Source organism: Mesoplodon bidens, assembly GCF_964165515.1.
Source record: "Mesoplodon bidens genome assembly, chromosome: X".
Classification (NCBI taxonomy): domain Eukaryota; kingdom Metazoa; phylum Chordata; class Mammalia; order Artiodactyla; family Ziphiidae; genus Mesoplodon; species Mesoplodon bidens.
This window is the reverse complement of record NC_138163.1, coordinates 140762564-140783165: the sequence shown is the minus strand read 5'-3', so window position 1 is coordinate 140783165 and position 20602 is coordinate 140762564. Positions and strand designations below refer to the sequence as shown.

The window sequence follows — 20602 nt, the reverse complement described above, 5'->3', positions numbered from 1 at the left end:
CACAGAGTAGCCCCCGCTCGCCGCAACTAGAGAAAGCCCATGTGCAGCAACGAAGACCCAACGCAGCCAAAAACATAAAATAAAATAATTTAAAATTTAAAAAAAAAGAAATTAAGGATGGCAAAGGCCACAGAGAGAATGGAGATTCATGAGGATGGAGGAAACAGGGCAAGAGAAGGCAGGGATTCTGAAATCCTTTCATCGCGTTCTTTAGGCAACAGATTACAGGAAATCACGCGGCGGGCAGGGGGGAAGTCCCTGGCTGATCTGAGCTCGGCGTGTTTTCCGTTTTGTTTCAGAGATTTCCCTGCGGTTGCAGAAGCCAGTAGGAAGGACGAAAGACGAGTGTGGAGTGAAAGAACAAATCCTGCATGAGGCTGGAGGGGACGGGCTAGGAGAGGGAGGGAGGAGAAGCCCACAGGGTAGCGCTGAGGCATCTGAGAAGGTCATGATTTAAAACTTGAAAAAAGATCCTGTACTTTTTCTTTTTTTTTTTTTTTCTTTTTTTCTTTTTGCGGTACGCAGGCCTCTCACTGCTGTGGCCTCTCCCATTGCGGAGCACAGGCTCCGGACTCGCAGGCTCAGCGGCCATGGCTCACGGGCGTAGCCGCTCCGCGGCATGTGGGATCTTCCCGGACCGGGGCACGAACCCGTGTCCCCTACGTTGGCAGGTGGACTCCCAACCACTGCGCCACCAGGGAAGCCCAAGATCCTGTACTTTTATGAAGATGTATTTTATATAACTTAACAACGCTAAAATATAGTAGGATTTTTTGAGAATGTTATTGTAATATATGTTATTGTTTGCACAGACTTTTATGCATAATTCACTCTAAAAGTATACAGTGTATGGTCTAAGAAAGAAAAAAAAAAAGACAGGAAACAGGAAACCCTGGCAGGTGTCCAAAGGCTCCACTGAGTTGTTCTGTTTTGGGGAGGGTGGTGACAAGTTCCATGTTGGACCCTGCGGATGCCTGGAGGAGCAGGGATGTACTGGGTTCAATCGAGCCCCCAAAGATTCATGCCCACCCAGAACCTTAGCATGGGACGTTACTTGGAAACAGGGTCTTGGCAGAAGTGATGAAGTGAAGGGTGTGAGATGAGGTCCTCCTGGATGAGGGTGACCCTGCATCCAATGACAGGGTCCTTCTAAGACACAGAAGAGGAGAGACACAGACACAGAGGGGAAGCCCCGGGAAGACAGGCAGAGACGGGAGGGAGGCGGCCCCAAGCCCAGGGACGCCTGGAGCCCCCAGAAGCTGGAAGAGGCGGGAAGGACCCTCCCCTGGAGCCTCTGGAGGGAGCACAGCCCTGGGACACCTCGACCTCAGACGTCTGGTCTCCAGGACTGGGGGAGGATGGATGCTTGTTTCTGTAGGTCACCTGGTTTGTAACGATTTGTAACAAGAGCCTCTGGAAATTCATATAAGGGGCCCCTGGATGTTGGGGGGAGAGAGACAAACCCACCCAACAGGCACTGCCTTGGAGACCAACCTGCAAGCTCACAAGAGAAAGGTGCAGGTGACAGCTGTGCCTTTGGCAGCCACCAGCTCCAGGATGGTAACTAAAGTCACAAGCGTGGATCAGATCACCCTTTGGACTTTAGAAAATCCTCCTTTGTGATATCCAGCCATCCTGGTGAAAACTCTTTTGTTTCTCTTTTATTGGAACTTCCTATTATTGCTGATGGATACAGTATCTTGTCAAACTTCTCTGAAAATATGACTCAAAGTGAGACTTTAAAAAAAATTCCTCTTATGTTCCCTTGTTTGTTTTCACCTTCTCTTAGGTTCCCTGAATTATTGGCTTTCTCTGGGATCTCAAGTCTTCTGCTATCCTGATGTCTCAGACTGTGTAAAGCTATCGAACAAGGCGAGTTTGGTGGCTGTTTCCTGTTAAGAACAAGGGTCTACAGAGGACCACTCAAGTTTCCACGTGTGAGCGAGGCTGGGACCCTCGGCGTGAGAAAATTAGGAGAAGGTCACCCTTAGACAGCAAACACTGCCTTCCGTCTCTTTACTAAATAAGCTGTTCCAACAGTGCTGATGGTTTTCCGGGCACCATGCTCATCGCAGGAGCTGTGGAGTTCTCCAGGGATCCCTGTGCTTCGTTACTCAATCCTAACTTTTTTTTTTTTTTTGGCCACGCCATGCGGCTCGCAGGGATCCCACTTCCCCGACCAGGGATCGAAGTCGGGCCCCAGCAGTGAAAACGCCAAGTCCTAACCACTGGACCGCTGGGGAAGTCCCACTCAATCCTCACTCTTGTTAGAGCTCGTCTGGGGTCTGGCGTGTCCAGCCCTCCCCACGCTGCTTCGTCCACACTATCCTACACACTGCCATCTGTTCTTGGCTGTCCAGAAGTCTGATGCAACTTCTAAGCTGTGCATGACACCTGCAGCTCCTTTGTGATGACTGTCTGTATCTACGTTAGTGCTGTGTTCCTGAAAATAAACTGTATTATCAGTTTAATGGAAACTTGGGAGAGGGAGACTATGAGGGGTGTGTGTGTGTGTGTGTGCACGTACCAGCAAGCAGGTGGCATCTGTGTGCAGTCAGGTGGCCACATGACATCAGAAGTCTCTGCACTATTGATACTATGTATACAATAAACAACTAATGCGAAGCTACTATATAGCACAGGGAACTCTACTCAGTGCTCTGTGGTGACCTAAATGGGAAGGGAATCCAAAAAAGAGGCGACATATGTAAACGTAGAGCTGATTCACTTTGCTGTACAGCAGAAACTAACACAACATTGTAAAGCAACTATACTCCAATAAAAATTAATTAATAAAAAAGTCTCTGGCAATATTTACAATGGGGAGAGGCTGGAAATAAATTACACACACACACACACGCACGCACACCTCAGAGACACAGGTTGGGTTCCAGACCAACACAATAAAGCCAATATGGCAATAAATCGAGTCACAGGAATTTTTTGGTTTTCCAGGGCATATAAAAGTGATCTTTCCCAGTTGATAGACTCCCCTGTAGTCTATTAAGTATGCAATAGCATTCTGTCTAAAAAACAATGTACAGACCTTCATTTTAAAATAGCTTCTTGCTAAAAACTGCAAACCATCCTCTGAGCCTTCAGGGACTTGTCGTAGTAACATCCAAGTTCCCTGGTCCCAGATACCATGACCCATATAATCACAATGAAAACGTTTGAAATATGGCGAGAATGACCAACATGTGACCCAGAGACACAAAGGGAGCAAGTGCTGTTGGAAAAATGGCACCAACAGGCTTGCTCGAGGCGGGGCTGCCACAAACCATCCATTTGTAAAAAAACGCGGCATCTGCAAAGTGCAGTAAAGCAAGCTATGCCTGTGTGTATATATATTTAAAACTGTAACTTTCACTACATCTTCTCAAGGAAGATGTAGTTTGTCTTCTGCTGACAAACTCAATGTTCCCATCAGTGAAGATGTTTTGCCCGTTTGAAAGTGTTTTGTTATGAAATCCTCAAGTAACCATAAGAATATGGTTCATACAGAAGCAGAAGACATGCTATAAGGGGTCCGTGTGGAACATGCAACCAGAGATGTTTAGAAAACAGCAGCTGATATTCAATCACTTTTGGAAAATATACGTATGCCTCTGGACGTTTACTTATACTAGGGAAAGAAGGTCTTTTTGACGTGTAATTTAGCTCAGGTGTCATAATGAATCAGGGGACGGCCGAGAATTTTCTTAAAGAGCTGTTTCCATTGGTATCACTAACAGTGCCTGAGAAATCACTTAAAACCGATCCTGAGGTAGTGGCACTCCAGAAGGAAGGCATTCTGATGTCTGATTTTGTTTACCTATACGACTGCTGGGATTCTTAAGTGTGTAAGCTGTGCTGTCCAATGCAGTAGTTACCGGACACATGTGGCTTATTTAAAGTCCAATGAAGTGAGGTTGAATCAAATAAGGAAGTTGATGATGACCCAGCAATCCCACTCCTGGGCATCTATCCAGACAAAACTGTAATCCAAAAAGACACATGCACCCCTATGTTCATAGCAGCTCTATTTACAATAACCAAGACATAGAAGCAACCTAAATGCCCCTTGACAGAGAAATAGATAAAGAAGATGTGGTACATATATACAATGGAATATTACTCAGCCATAAAAAAAGAATGAAATCATGCCATTTGCAGCAACATGGATGGACCTAGAGATGATCATACTAAGTGAAGTAAGTCAGACAGAGAAAGACAAATATCACATGATACCACTTATATGTGGAATCTAAAATACAACACAGATGAACTTATTTACAAAACAGAAACAGACTCACAGACATAGAGAACAGAGTTGTGGTTGCCAAGGGGGAGGGGAGGTGGGGGAGGGATGGATTGGGAGTTTGGGGTTAGCAGATGCAAACTATTATATATAGGATGGATAAACAACAAGGTCCTACTGTAGAGCACAGGGAACTCTATTCAATATCCTGTGACAAACCATTATGGAAAAAAATGTTATATATGTATAACTGAATCATTTTGCTTTGCTGTACACCTGAAACTAACACAATATTGTATATCAACTATACTTCAATAAAATAAATTTTAAAAAAAGAAGCTGGTACATCAGCTGGTCACCATAGCAAAATAGATTATAGGACATGGTCCTCATGGCACCAAGTTCTGTTGGACCCTGCTGCTCTAAAGAATCCAAGAACAGGAGAAGTTTGCTATGAGAGAATCCAGGAGAGGCAAATGACTCAAGAACTAGGCATACAAACATGCTCAACTAGTCACGCTCAACTAGTCTTGTTGAGTCTACTCAGGAGCCTGGCTCATTTGCATAATAGGGCTGAGGCTGCCATATTGCTCCCAAACTGAGAATCACCTTTATTTCCTGATAGGGGAGGATCAGGGCTCAGTCCGAAACTTATCCTTGGTAACAGAAAACAGGACTAAAGTTGCATAATAGTCTTTACAATGTTTAGACCATTCACGTGATGGTTAATGGAAAGCATGGATCCTGCTGAAATATCCCCCAGCTGACCAACCGTTGGGTTCTCGGAGCACAAGAACCTTTCTTCTTCTAAAGCCCCTGACCCCGATCCTTGTCTCTTCTCTCTCTTGCTGATCACATCCCTGAGAGGTGACCCTTCAATTCCTCAAACTGACCTCACGCTTTGAACTCTTGCCAGGGTAACCGACAGCCAGCAACACATCCATTCTTCCAGTGCCTGGCTGGACAAATATTCTGGGGTCCCTACTGTGCCCCAGGGTACAGAGTGATACAGTGTGGTAGACATAGACCCAGGCCACCTTCAAGCCCCTCAATGTCCACTTCAGAGCCCCCCACGCTCAAAGCAGCACCTCTCAAACTCTCTGATCTCAGGATTTCTGGATGCACTAGAAATCTATCAAGATCCCTGAGGAGCGTTTGTTGGTGTGGGGCTTGGGGGTGCCTCTCGATAGCAGCCATACTAACAAGTAAAACAAAAATACAGAAAACACAAGAGCCCTCGAGGATGCATTTCACTGGTGGTCAAAGAGACAACCATCATCACACGTCAGGTGGCTACTGGAAATTCCACCCAACACTCATGTGAGAAGGAGAGAGGAAAAAAAAGCAGATTATGCTTTCGTATTCTTACAAAAGTCATAGCAACCTCAGTCCCATAAGGAACTCCCATGGGCCCCAGGACCCCACTTTGAGAACCACTTTCATCTCAGCTATGGACGGACTGTAGCAACCCATCGCATAACCGACGCGGTCTTTCAAGAGGCATTTCGTTCTGCCTCTTAAATAGACTATTTCTCAAGACCCAGCATTTTCCAAACAGGATAAAGAAATATTTTTACAGTCTTTTTAGTTTAGGCTCCGCAAAGGAGACATATTTCGAATGAGCCTGTTAGGTATTACAATCCACCCTTTACATTCTCATTTAGTATCTATTTTGTGATCATTTAAGAGCTCACGGCACTAAATACGGGCATTCTGAAAACCTGAACAAACGACACCTGATCAAATATAACTGTCTCCCATTCAAAGTCTTTCTGATGATTCCCACTTCAAACCACAACCTTCTCACCAAGATCAAAGGTGTCATTTGAGAATGTGACAAAGACCCACTTTCCCTCAACAATCTTCCTCCAGGATTTCCTACCTGTCAAGGATATCCAATTCCCACAGCATAACCCTCATTCCCCAAAGACGAAGGACGGAGACCAGGGGGTCTGGGAGGGAGCGACCTAAGGGTCCCCAGGAGTCATCTTAAAAGTCCCCCGTGGCCGCAGGTTGGGGTAAGCATGCACCCTTCATCTTTGTGCGATACACGCAAACCACATCCTGGGAAAGCCCATGGAATCCAAACATCTACTAAGAAGAGAAAAACGCGTGTCTCCCAATGCCCGTGCCTCAGTCTTGCCCAGCTGGAGCCAGAGGACGTGTTCATAACCCAAAGTACACTGCTCTACAAGCCCGGGCACGGCCAGTCCCTGCAGAGTCAGGACAGCCAGAGACCTGTTTCACAGGGCATGCCAGCCACTTGGGAAGTCAAGTTTAATGCTGGCAACAAATAAAATCGATAGAAAGACAAGGTCTCCATGCCTCAAGGGCCTTGAGAAAAGCTGCTCACTCTGTCTTGAAGGCCCTCCTGCAAATCTGCAGTCTTTCAAGAATCCACATGCAAGACTCCTGCTGTCTGTGCTACTGAGTGATTCCTGGACTGGACTGGCGGCCTCATTTTATACTCAGCCTGCCTTCTACTTTCCTTTCACTGTGTGATGTCTGTCACGATTCATTACTCTTTTCTGGGCTGCAAATGAAGCAGCCTGGAACCCGGACCGTCAGAGGTTGCACTGTTTCCAGAACAAAAACGTTCTGAAGGGACAATTCAGAAACCACCTTCTGGGGCAGACTCGGGACTGTCTACCTAGGAACTACCTGCCCTGCTGACTTAACAGGAAGGCCAGGCAGCGGGCCTGGCAATGGGAGATGGCTTTTCCCATCCAAAGAGGTTGGCCGGTCTCAGGTTTCATCAGAGTATTTGTCAACGTCCGAAGAACTGGAATGTTTTCAACAGCCAGAAGGGTCCTCACCCCCTCAGCCAAAAACTTTGCAGTGTACATGGGTGTGTGCACACCTGTGTATGCAGTAGTGCAGGGAGAAACAGAAACACGGAAAACCACTGGACAACTACAGAAAGAAGTCGGTTTCCCCTTGTACAAAGGTAGAAGATCTCCCACCGATAACCCAGGAGGTAAAGAGACCAGTCCACACCCCCACCCCCCACCCTTCCCACGGATGGTTTTGCCAGTGGCATCTAGACAGGGATTGTAAAGCTGATGTCTAAAGCTGACGGCACCCTTGTTTTGCTTTTGCTTTTAAGGAAGCCGAGCAGCTGTCCTGAAATGCACTGCACTTAGAAACAGGCTTCTGGAGCAGGTGGCTGCTGACTCGTTTTTCTCCATGCTTATTTCTATGGCTTGTTCTCCCCAGGGAAGCAGCTGGGGCTTTTCATTCCTGAAGGGAGAACTGTAATGAAAGTAGCAGCAGCTGGGAGAGGGAAACAAACCTGTAAGAGGGTCAACCAGCCACAGTGCATAGAACACAAGACTCCCCCAACGACCAAGATGAGGCGGTGAGCCTTTGGGCTGCCCTGGGGTGGTGGGAAAAGATGACGCCGGCTTAGCAGTCCTCCTGGGTCACGATTCCATTTCTTCCATGGCCCTCTGGGATGCTCAGAGGAGCAGCCCAGAATGTCAATCAAAATATAGCACTTTACTACCAGGAAAAGTAAATAAAGACCAAAAAAAGAAAGAAAGAAAAAAAAAACCCTACACAAAGAAGAGTAACATAAACCAAAAGCAAGCAGAAATAAAGACCTAACCCGGGTCTTTGTGTTAGGTCCTTACTAACTTTACAAGCAGGAAACAATGAAATTGAAAACAAAAGAGACTTCCCTGGTGGTCCAGTGGCTCAGACTCCACGCTTCCACTGCGGGGGGCACGGATTTGATCCCTGGTCAAGGAACTAGATCCCCCATGCCGCGAGTAAGACGCAGCCCAGTGAAATAAATAATAATAATAATAATTTTAAAAGAAAACAAGAAATCAATAGAGAAAAAATAATCAAGGCAACAAGAAGCTGCTGCTTTGACCCAAATCAATACAACAGATACCTCAGAATCTGTTACCAAAAGAACATGCTAATTAATCTTTTGGAGGATCAACTAAATGAAGGTCTTGGTGAGTAAAATCACTGCCAACAATGACTATTTATATTCAAGAATCCAATACTCTGACTCACTGGTGTTTTGGTTTTTTCTGGATAAATGTTTTTTTCCCTTGAGGTGTAAGGATAAATGGAAACCAGCACCCAGGCAGAATTTCCAAAAGAGGAAACTCTAGATAGTTGGCCTTCTGGATGCCCATTCGATTTGGGGGTGGGGGGGTGGGGGGGGGACACTCCAAGCTAGAGTTTTCAATCTGTGCTGAATGATTTTTTTTGGAATTGTCCCCAAACATATGCTGGGTAACTACCCACCTCTCCTCGCTCCCTGCTAGCCCCCTGCCCCCCGACTGCACACACCCAGGCACAAGCTTCTGTCTGCCCCTCCAACCTCAGACCCCAGGTGCCCTCAGCATTACAAAGGCCGTCCTCTGAGCAGCAGAGCCCTGCCCGCCACACCCAACCCTCAGATCTGCCCGGTCTGGTCTTTTGTTCAGTGAAGTGGCTCCCGAGATAATGATCCAGCAGGGTGACATCATCAACCGAATAAACTGTCAACTGTTTTACAGGAACCCTGGGGAGGCTGCCCTCCGAATGCCTTCGATAAGCCGCCTCATCAAAACCGTGTCCAAAGGAGCCACGTCCAGAGGATGCACATAGACAGCAGCTCACGACATGGGAGCGCTGGGTGCAATGATTTTCAGGAACTCATGCGTTTGAGCAGGGACTCTGGGAGACGGTTTGTCTTTCCTGTACCTGGAGGAAAAGCCAGCGTGAATTTCCAAATGGTAAGTGGGGTGAACAGATGTGCAAGGTGCCAAAGGTGGATCTTTTTTTCAAGCGTGGAATCACCCAGTGGGAGGGGACCTCGGACGCCCAGGGTCTAGTCTTGACAGTCCTCCTCGACTAAGCGGGCGGCAATGGGCCAAGCAGGTGTTGGGGAGGCCACGGCAGCACCTGGCATGAAATAAAGGCTGCAAGGATGGCCCAGAGGGGTCCGACGGGAGCCCCTACATGGGGACAAGGTGACTCACAGGACGGGTGACAGCCACCCACATGGAGAATGTCCCCTTCATGTTCCTACGCCCCAGGGGAGCAGGACCCACCCATGCCCGAGGAGGAAAGGATCTGCATCCTAGAACACATGCCCTCACTCCACCAGCAGCCTTGGCTGATACAGGGCGTTCCAGTGGGAGGAGCCTTGGGGACACTCAGGATGCTTGCCTGGAGTTCTCGATGGCTAACTCCAAAGGCACTGAATAGCTCTTTGTAACATATGCTCCTATTTGGACGCAACCCAGATGCCAAGCGGACGTTTACTGAAGTGCCCTAAGGATGTAGCAAGAGACGCAGCATCCTGTGCACCCAACCCAGCGTAGTATCGGAGATCCCTCCTCCCCGTGAAACGCAGGGGGGGCATGACGCTGCTGGAATTAGGAGCTGCTTAGATGCATTCGTCGTGTTGCTTTTATTATTCTTCCAAGGGTAACCTCAGGGTGGCGGGGGGAGAGCCTGCCAAGTTCCTCAAAACAAAAGATTAATAAACGTACCCCTGTTGTCCAATCAATCAACATGCTCAAGCCTCCTCGAGAACAATCCACCCGCCGCCACCTTTACCTCCCGCCTCCGGGTGGGCACAAGCTTGGTTTCTGGGATTCCACGTGGCTAACCACACCTGCCTCCGCATGGGTCACAGCCGTGCGTCTAAAGGTCCATCCTGGGGCCAGAAGCTCCTCGAAGGTATAAGGCTTTGTCATCTCATCTTGGAGCAGTCCCGTCACTGGGGTTTCTCTTGCAACACGAGAACTGGTGCTGCTTGCCCGGGGAGGTGGAAGTTAGTGGTGACACCATTCCAGACCCTCAAAAGAGGGCAAAGATGGGGCAGCCTCAGGTAACTCAGTAATCCCTTCCCCAGCGTGCACAGCCACGCGCACACACACACAATTTCCAGACCCATCTGTTGGTCAGTGGATCTCCCATTTCTCCTCCCAGGTAGTAACGGAAGAGCTTCTTATTGTTACTCTGGTCCCTGCATCTGTGGAAGTCAGTGCCGTCAGACCAGGGCTGAGGCCAGGCTGGGTGCAGCCATCCACCCGTCACGTTCCCCAAAGCGGTGCTGTGTCTCAGGTGAGGTGTACACAGTAGATTAGAAGAATCAGTGCACGATACACAGAATAAGATGTCCTCGTCCTAATCCCCAGAACCTGGGGACATGTTCGTTTACATGGCAAAGGGGTGCTAACCACAGACTTGAATCAGCAGAGCCTTAATAGCGAGATGCCCCTGGGTTAGTTGGGTGAATCCAGTGGAGTCACCAGGGTTCTTAGAAGTATCCGAGAGAAACAGGAGAGAAACAGCATGAGAAGGGTTTGACCCGGCAATGCCGTCTTCAGTGATGAAGGAAGATTATCATAAACAAAGGAATGCGGGTGGCTTCTACAAGCTGCAAAAGGCCAGGAAACAAATTCTCCCCTGGAGCCTCCCAAAGGCACACAGCCTTGCCCACACCTTGGTTTTTAACCCAGCCATACTGGGAATTCCCTGGCGGTCCAGTGGTTAGGGCTGGGAGCTTTCACTGCCGAGAGCACGGTTCCGTCCCTGGTCGGAGAACTGAGATCCTGCGAGCTGCACAGCACGGCCAAAAAAGAAAGAAAGAAAGAAAGAAAAAAAAAAACAACCAGTAATACCATTTCCAGGCTCCTAACCCTTGGAACTGCAGGTTAATCAATGCATGTTGTTTTAAGCCACTGAGTTTGAGGTAATTTGTTACAGTAGCCAAAAGGTGGGAAAGGCCACGAGAGAGATCACAACAGAAGACAAAGGGAAGAGAAGCTTGCGCTGGGCTTCCTGTGCGGGCCCTGCCCTCCCCCCACCCCCCGCACCTGCCGGCTCCCTGACTCCGGAGTCAGAAGAAGGAGGTGCTCTGAGCACCGGAGGGGTGGATGCACGACAGGTGTGCTAAGAGAAGCGAGCGCCAAATCCATGCAAAGACACTATCGTATGTCCTGGAAAACGAGACGAGCCTGTGTTTGGAAAAGATGATGCTGGTGATGATGAAGGTGATGATATTATGGTGCTTACCTTGGCTGCAATCAGCCAAGTCCACCTGGGGTGAGGCTCAACTAGTGCATTATGGGAACTCCAAAGAGGCTGAGGTACCATATGATGCATTAAAAGGTTCATGGTGTGATGGGCTGAATTGCGTCCCTCCACCCAAAGAATTTCATCTAGAAGTCCTGACCCCCAGCACCTCGGGATGGGGCTGTATTTGGACATGGGGTCTTTACAGAGGGGATGAAGGTAAAATGAGGTCACTAGGGTGGGTCCTGATCCCATAGGACTGGTGTCCTTATAAGAAGAGGAGATCGGGACATAGACACACACAGAGGGACGACCACGTGAGGACACAGGGAGGAGACGGCCGTCTACACGCCCAGGAGAGAGGCCTTGGGAGGAACCCACCAGCCCTGCCCACACCTGGATCTCAGATTCCGGCCTCCAGAGCTGTGTGAAAATAAATTTCTATGGTTTAAGCCGCCCAGGCTGTGGTGCATTGTTTCTCTAAGCAAATGAATGTAACAGGAGAAACAAAATGGGGTCCATCCAACACAGTGAAATATGACTCAGCCATAAAAAGGAATGAAGCACTCACACAGGCTACCAGGATAAAATTCAAGAATGTGAAGCTCAGTGAGAGAAGCCAGACACAAAAGGCCAGTGTATGATTCCACTGACGTGAAATGTCCAGAACACGCAAAGCCATAGAGACACGGGTTAGTGTTTGCCAGGGGGGCTGGGGAGTGACTGCTTAATGGGTAGAGAGTGTCCTTTGGGGGCTGATGAAAATGTTTTAGAACCAGATAGAGGCGGTGGTTGCATAACACTGTGCCACCGAATTGTCCACTTTAAAACACCCTTCTGTGCATTTCAATTAAACGAAAGTTTCCCAAGTGTCAGAAGTGATGCAGAGGATGCTGGTGGAGGGTGGCAGGATGTGGCGGAAGGCGATGGTGATGATGTAGATAACGACACAGACGTCCCCCAGGCAGATCAAACTAACCACGTCCCGAACGGTACTCCTGGCCTTTCCCCCCAAACACTGCTCCATCTCTAACCCCCTCCATGTCTCCAAGTGGTGGCACAGCTTTCCAATCATGTAACCCCCACACCTTGGAGCTACCCCTGATTCTTGTCTCAGCCACTGTTAGGGACTCTGCATGTCTGTGTCTCCCCCAAATCCATATGGTGAAGCCCGAACTCCTGGTGGGACCGTATTTGGACATGGAACCTCTAAGGAGGTAGAATGAAGTCATAGGGGTGGAGTCCTGATCCAAGAGGGCACTTCCTTCTCCCTGCACAGGCACCCAGGAGAGGACGTGTGAGGACATGGCAAGGAGACAGCCACCTGCCAAGCAGGACCCCTGTGCTCTCACCAGACACCCCATCAGCCAGCACCCTGACCATGTGGGGAGAAGACCCCCAAATGCCCCATCCTACCTCACTCCTCCCGGGGGTCCCTGTGAAAAATCAAGGGAGATATTTGTGCTCTGACCAGAATGCTAAGAATGATCTTGAAAAAGTGAACCTTCCTTTCTCAGTTCTTTACTGTTCTTCCCAGCAAGAAGGAGCATTTGTAGTCTGCAAAGCAAAGAGGAAAAAGGGAAACGTTTTAAATGGTGTGAAGGTGGTGACATGTGGGTGTTTGAAGACAAACAAACAAACTTGGAGGAAAATACCAAGAAAGCCCCAAGAAGTTGCTCCTGAGACTGAAGGAGATGGACTGAGAATCGTGAACACGTGTTTCTCGGGAAGAACATCGTGCTGACAAGCTTCAAGTGACCCCGGAAAGGGGAAGCGTGTGTCCGTGTCATGTGGTGCTTCCGCCCTTTTCTTCCAGTGACAGACACGGCCTCCTTGGTGGTCCCCGACTGCGGAGAGACCCATCCCAGAAGCAGGTCTGAGATCAGCATCATGGCGCCATGTCCTCGTCCCCATGGATGAGCCAAGTTGGGACAAGGAGGGTTGTCCCCAGATCCAGGGAGAGAGGTGTCCTCCTGTAAGGAATCCAGGATGCGACAAGGTGAGGCTGCTGCTCGGGCAGCCACCTGCACCCCAAAGGCAGAAGCTCAGGAGGAAGAAGGCAGGGCGACATGGAAGGAGAAGTCAACCCAGTGTTATGGACTGGATGTCTGTGCCCCCCCAAATTCCCATTTTGAAGCCCTATCCCCCCACACCAATGGGACGGTATCCGGAGGTGGGTCTTTGCAAAGTAATCAGGATGAGATGAGGTCACGAGTGGGGTTCCCAGGATGGGATGAGTGTCCTTATAAGAGCTTTGTACTCACCACCATCTGAGCACCCAGCAGGAAGACAGCCAGTGCAACCCAGGAGAGAACTCTCACCAAAAGCCAACCACGCTGGCACCTTGATCTCGAACTTCCAGCCTCCAGAACCGGGAGAAATCAATCTGAGTTGTTGATAAGACACCCAGTGGACGGTATTCTATTATGGCAGCTGGTGCCCGTCAAGAAAACAAGGTCGGGATGGATTCAAGATGGCGCCCCTTGGCCTGACCACATGGGAACTCACCCTGCCCCATCCAGCTCGGGGGATGACCTCTGTCAAACAGTGAGCTCTGCTTTAGCCACACCCACATGCTGTGTGAGATGAGGACACCCTCGGAAAATACATGTAAGCTGGTGTCCTCCACCTCCAAGGATTTGGGGAAACTGCTTCATGGACCAAGCTGTAAAGCCACGTAGAAATCAGCTCTGCAATCCTCTCTGGCAGGTGTATTCGTTTCCTGGGGCTCCCGCAAACTGTGAGCTTAAAGCCACAGGCATCCATCCTCCCCCAGTCCTGGAAACCAGACATCTGAGGTCAAGGTGTCCCAGGGCTGAGCTCCCTCCAGAGGCTCCTTGGGGAGGATCCCTGCCTCTTCCAGCTTCTGGGGTTTCCAGGCGTCCCTGGGCTTGTGGCCCCATCCCTCCTGTCTCTGCCTTCATCTTCCCAGGGCTTCTCCTCTGTGTCTGTGTCTCTCTTCTCCTCTTCTGTGTCTTAGAAGGACCCTGTCACTGGATATAGGGCCACCCTCCTCCAGGAGGACCTCATCTCAGACCCTTCACTGCATCACATCTGCAAAGACCCCGTTTCCAAACAAGGTCCCGGTTCCCAGGTTCTGAGAGGACATGAGTTTGGGGGGAGAAGGGGGACTCTATCCGACCCAGGACAGCAGGTTCTGTGTGCACGTGTCTGTGACCCGTTTGCTCATCCCTGCCTCTCTCACTGACTGCACATTTCTCCTCCTGGCTGGTCCTCACCTGACCCCCCCCCCCATCCCATACTTTCTATCCTCTGGCCCATTTTCCTTTTCTCCTCCCGAGCAGGGACCTATGGGCTCTGCATCTCCTAAGCTTCTCTTCCCAAAGCCCCACCCTCCTCCCGCCCCGCCGTCCCCTTGGAGATAGAAAGTAAGAAGGCTGAGTGTGTAAGAGGAAGAGGACGTGGAACAGGCGGATCCACGGAGACAGAGAGCAGACGGGGGTTCCCAGCAGCCGGAGGAAACAGGGGGTGACTGCTCACAGATTTCAGGTCACCCTGCAGGGGCAGCAGACAAAAATGTTCTGGAACCTCACAGAGATGAGGGTCGTGCGACTTTGTGAATGTGTGAAGCGCCACGGCATGGTTCCCTTTGAAATGGTTCCTTTTGTGTTATGTGAATTTCACTGCCATTTTTTAGAAATGAGAAGGAACAGGGACTTCCCTGGCGGTCCAGAGGTTAAGACTCCGCGCTTCCACTGCAGGCGGCTGGGGTTCGATCCCTGATCAGGGAACTAAGATCCCGGGCTTCCCTGGTGGCGCAGTGGATGAGAGTCCGCCTGCAGAGGCAGGGGACACGGGTTCGTGCCCCGGTCCGGGAAGATCCCACATGCCGCGGAGCGGCTGGGCCCGTGAGCCATGGCCGCTGAGCCTGCGCGTCCGGAGCCTGTGCTCCGCAACGGGAGAGGCCACAACAGTGAGAGGCCCGCGTACCGCAAAAAACAAACAAACAAACAAAAAAGGGACCTAAGATCCCACATGCCACTTGGAGTGGCCAAAAAACAAGTAAACTTTTTTTAATGAGGAGGAACAGCCTGCAGGACTTCTGTAAGACGAAATATTCTTTTCTAGTATTTTCCGTAATTTTATAAAAAGAAATATTCTTCTCTCCTATTTTACCTAACTTTCGAACTTCCTCTCATGCTCTTAAGTTGAAACTACCATTCACACCCACTCAAGGTAAATCAGATTAAAAGGTGAACACGATTTTCTGGGTATCGTTACACAATAAGCAACATTCCCTGCTAAAGGCTTCTGTCAACATCGCCCCGAGAGAAGTCATTCACATGCAGTGGGAAATCTCCCCAGGGCGGATTCCACCCACCTCCAGGGCGTGCTGCTCCTGTGATGGTTTGGGAGTCCAGGTGGGAGGGAGAAAACTTAGGGCCGGTTCTGGGGAACCAAGAGTGCATGAGACACTCGTATCAGCAGGGAGGAAAATGAACGTCAGAGACAAACAGTGCAGGTTTAATTAATCACTACGGAAGGTCTCCTCGGTCTAAAGAAAATACAACTTTCTGACAGCGCAATGTGATAGTAAAAAAATACAAGTGTCAGGCGTGAGCGCGTCTCTGTGGTCAGGGAACGAGCTCTGTGCCTCGATCTCAGTGCTGGTGGCTGCCCAAATGGATGTACAGGATAAAACTGCACAAAACTACACGCATGCCCCCTCTTCACAAAGTCAAACGAGTGCCCATGAAAAGTGGGAGCACTGATTAAGGTCTGTGGTCTCTGAGCAGGACGGACCCCACGCCGGCGCGCGTCCTGGTTTTGATATTGTGTGACACCTACAGAAGACGTCACGGGGGAAACTTCATGAAGGGTGCAGGTTTTGGAATCTCCTGTGTGCCTATCGTTATTTCAAAACATTTATCTTTAATAGCACCAGTGTTCGTGCTCATAGCAAGAAAGCAAGCTTGTACCGGGACCAGGCATGTGGACCAGGGGCTGCACACCATTCCTTCCGTAACTGAGCCTGTTTTTCAATCTACGAAATCAGTTTGGCCAAGACAGGACCCAAGGTCCCTTCCACGCTCTTTAAAAAATGCCTGTGTGATTTTTCACTGACACTAGCTGAGTTTTCTTCCAAGCTGTCTGAATTTGTGGAGAGCTAATCAACCTCGAACACGGACAACTTCCCATAGACGGTGTATCCAGGAGCACAGCATAAGGACATCTGGGACCTTACTGGTCACTGACTTTCCTCCTTATTCTATCTCCAAGGTGTCATGGCCGCCCCGTGAACTGGGCCATCTGCTTCCAGCTGGGTCTTGGTATCCCGGTGCCAACCCTCCTGGGGGGTCCTGCCGTCTGAATAGCCACTGCCAGTTTTGCTAAATCATGCAGAAGCACATCTGTGCCCACCTGCCGCGTTCCACCTGCGCTGATCATCACAACCATCCTTGGGGGATTGTGAGTCAGCAATTCTGTCCCACGGGCGCCTCCCCCGGGGCCCAGCTCACAGGCAAAAGAAAAGGATGAATAAAATGCCTGTTGGTGAGAAAAAGAAGAGCTCACACACTGGAGTGGAGATCAGACCAGGTGAAAATGCACCACTGTGAGAGGCCAGAACTTCAGAACTTCAGGGTGGAGGACAAGCCCAGCCAGCCTGGTCCTTCCACTCTGACTCATTCTGGAAGGTTCCAAGGGCGTGGGGATTGTGGTTATGTTAAGAAAGGCTGAGAGGTTTGTCAGGGTGTTTTGTGGTTTTCTGTTTTGTGTGTGGGTTCGTTTCAAGTTGTGGAAAACAGCCTTGCTCAGCTGGAGAAATGCATACAGATGGCCTCAGACGATTCAGATCCACTGGAGGTGCCTGTTTGCGATGGGGGACAGTTAGGAATGGGTCCAGGAGGAGTCAAAAGGGAACTTAGGTTTCCTGGGCCCGAAGCTTAGGAGGAAGAGGCACCATGCTGGCCCCAACTGCGTTCTAACTGTGGGAAAAGAGCCCAGCATAGCCCCTCAGTTTTGTCCATGACACCTCATGGTCTAAACTTACTGGAAACTCTAACACCTCTGATGGGTTTGGGACTTTTTACAACCTTATTCTTAGTTTCTTAGATGAACGATGCACAGATAAATCTGGAATATTAAAGAAAGTTCTGGCAAAAGGTGATTTTAAAAAGCCACCAAAACTACAAAGCCACACACACACACACACACACACACACACACACACACCCTGGGTCCCAGACCCCTGCTGGTCCAACATCCTGAACTGTGTGACCTGGCTCTCCCTTCACACCCTTGGAACCCACAGGAAGTTATCCTTGAAGACCAAGTATCTTCTGCATTAAGAAAGGGAAAGAAAACTGGAGAGCTCATTTCCCACCCCCCACCCGGCCCTGCTCGGTCCCCAGAGGCAGTGACATTCTATTTTTAAGGACAAGACGACCCACTGGGCACCCTATGCCCACTAGGCAGCGCCCAAAGCCCCCCCAGGCAGCTGCAGACACCAGGCTGCGTCACGTCCGCAGCCCACCCGCCAGCCCATGCCCCGCCTGATGCCCTGGCACCTTTCACAATAGACTTGCTTAAGTGCCCAGAACAGATCCTGTTGCCAGCGCTGCGTGCCAAGGGCCGCCGGGTCCTCCCGCAACTTTCCATTGTTGAATTGTGTTTCCACCTACCGGTGTGACTGCAATGGTCTAGGTTTCTATCCTGGTCTCCTACCCTGCAAAACACAGCCAGCTTTTAAAGCAGCCCTGCAGAGCGCCCCAGGGGGAGGGAGGGAGGGAGGGAGGGAGAGAGAGAAGATGGCGAAGATGAAGACAGAGAGACACAGAGAGAAAAACAGGAAAGGGAGAGAGGGAGAGAGAGAGAGAGATGAAAGAGGAGATGGACAAGAAGGCTCAGAGGGAGAGGAGGAGAGAAACAGGAGAGAGGGAGGGTGCTTTCTTTCCCCTCCGTCCCAAACCAGGCTTCCTGGGCACTCCTTCCTCACAGCCAACTACACACGGGCAAAAGGCTACTGACGGAAAAGGGAAGGTTTCAAGGTCACTCTGAGTGGTTTTCATGCCACTCTGGCTGTGCCCCTTGGTCATATGAAGCCCCAAGCCATGCCCTTGAGGCCAATGCTTCCTCCTCCCTTCCAAGAGAGGGTGGGGAAGGGCCCCAAGAAGTACCTGGGTACCCCTGCTCCAGGGTCATTTACGGTATGTGCCCCCTTCCTCACGGATTCTTTCCTGACAGGTTGGGACAACTTCCTTAGCAACAAAGAGTTGCTAAGAAGCCACAGGCTGGTTTGAGCCCACAGCCTGAAGGCAGCACCCTTGAGGAGTTGGGATATTCTGACCCACTCAGGGCGGGCTCCACACACCAACACGTTTTGGGATCCAGGCACTCGGGACTGGAGACTTCACGCTTCCAGCTGCCTAGGAGCGGTCAGGTTCATAGGCGGACGACAAAAAGGAAATCAGTGCCGGATAAAAGAAATGCCCAGTTCCGGATACACGGACGGAAAATGCGGCAGGGTAAGGATATGCGTAATTCAGCCGCCCCGCGCCCCTAAAACGCCACGGGACACCTGACCTCCCAGTTCTCAAGTCCAGGCGGGAGCCTCCTGAGGCGGGGCAGAAGGGGAGCCTGGCCAAGGTGAGGTCTGCAAGGGTCTCCGCGGCCGCCGCCGCCTCCGTCCCCGGGAGCCCCTGCCCGCGAGGGCGCGCGACGTCCTCAATGCGACGTGACCCCAGCAAGTTCTGGGACGTCGGGGGGGCCCAGACACCGGGGAGGTTGTTGGGGGGTGGGCGGGAAGGTCTAAATCAGGAGACTTTGGAGGCGCGGGGCAGAGCGCCCGCAGGTGGGGAGGCTATCGGGGGCCGGAAGAAAGCCCTCCAAGTCTCGGGGCGTTCGGGGGACCCAGGGCGCACGCGGAACCCCGCGCGGAGACCCCGAGCAGGCGGGACCAGGCAGGGCCCTCCCCGGGCGGCGGCCGGGCGACCGCACACAAGCCTTTTGTCTGATGCCGGCTTCCCGGGCGGCGCCGGGCCCCCGTGCGTCGCACTCACCCACGGTGGCCAGCGTGTCGAAGTCCTGCGGACGGTAGGCGGGCGGCTCCGGCGAGGGCGCCCCGGGGCCGGGGAAGTGCGCCGGCGCCCCGTCGGGGGTCTCCCCCGAGCTCTCTCGGGAGGCGGCGTCCGCCGCGGCCGCCTTGGCCAGCCCGGGCGCCTCCATGGGGGCGCGCTCAGGTCCGGGTCGCCGGGCCGGGCCGGCGGGCGCGGGGGGCCGGGCTTCCCGGGACGCAGCCTCGGAGGGCGGCGCGGCGGCGGCGGCGGCATCAGCGGCGCCCACCCATGCGCGGCCCCCGCCTCCCGGTCGGCGGCCGGGCGCAGCTGGCGGCGCGGAAGGGACAATGGCGGGGCGCGGGGCGGCGATCAGGGCAGGAGCGGCGGCGGCAGCCGATGGGAGTAGCCAGCGGCCTCTGGGGGCGGGCGCGGTGCGGCCTGGGCGGGGGGCGCGGCCCGGGCGGGCGGGCGCGAGGCGGGGTCCTGGCCGCGGCCGCCCGGCTGCCTGTTCATTCCTCTCGTCCCGCGCCCGCCGCCGCCGCCGAGCGGGTGCTGCCTGCAAGCTGCTGGGGGGCCGGGCGGAAGCGGCCTGGGCGGGGCCGCCCGCTCCCTCAGCCCGCCCGGGCGCCGGCCCGGACTCCGCCCGCCCGGCTGGGGGTGTGGCCCGCGCGGCTGGGGGTGTGGCCCGCGCCGCCGCGCCCCGCCCCCTCCGCGCCCCAGCCCTGGGACCTCAGGGCCCGGGCGCCAGGGGCCTGTCCCGCCATTCTGGGGCGGGCGCGTGCGGGCGCGGGCGGGGGGGTGCCTGCGCGGCCTCCGCGCCCCGGGGCGCCCCAGGGATGGGGTCTCGGCTGAGCTCCCCCGGGAGACTCACGAGCCTGTCCCCGCGCCCGCTGCGCCCCAACCCGGAAGGCTGGGGGGAGGCGGGACCGGCTGGGGAGCGGGAGGGCGTGGCTTAAAGAAAAGTAAAGTTAAAAAATAAAGCTGGAGTTGGATGCGGATGGGGCGCGCTCCGCCGACCGCGCGGTGCCCGCGAGTCCCGGCGGGCGGCCGCCACGTCTGGCGAATAACCACCGGAACCGAGGCCGCTCCCAGCCCTGGCTTGTTGGATTGCAGTCATGTAAGAGACGCACCATGGGGGAGGCGCGGAGCTGCGCTCCCGGAGCGTTTCTTGACAGCTTCCGATAAATCTTTAATTATTTCAAAGAACCATTTTTTTAAATACTAAGAGGCAGCTAACAATCAGACAACTGCCAAATGCGGCGCACGCAACTTGACGGGCAGCTGGTGTAAACACCAGGGACGATTTCGGAAAAGA

At 52.2% G+C, this 20602-nt stretch overlaps 1 protein-coding gene across 1 annotated transcript in view; it reads right to left on the bottom strand.

Annotated features, from left to right (window-relative positions):
- The window catches only part of LOC308608977 (cAMP-dependent protein kinase catalytic subunit PRKX), an 83222-nt gene extending 63703 nt beyond the window's left edge, over positions 1-19519 (bottom strand). Inside the window, exon 1 of the mRNA XM_081222382.1 lies at positions 19291-19519. Coding sequence (XP_081078508.1) covers positions 19291-19456 — 166 coding nt within the window. The 5' untranslated portion in view covers positions 19457-19519. The remainder of the gene's footprint in view (positions 1-19290) is intronic.
- Positions 19520-20602: the final 1083 nt, after the last annotated feature.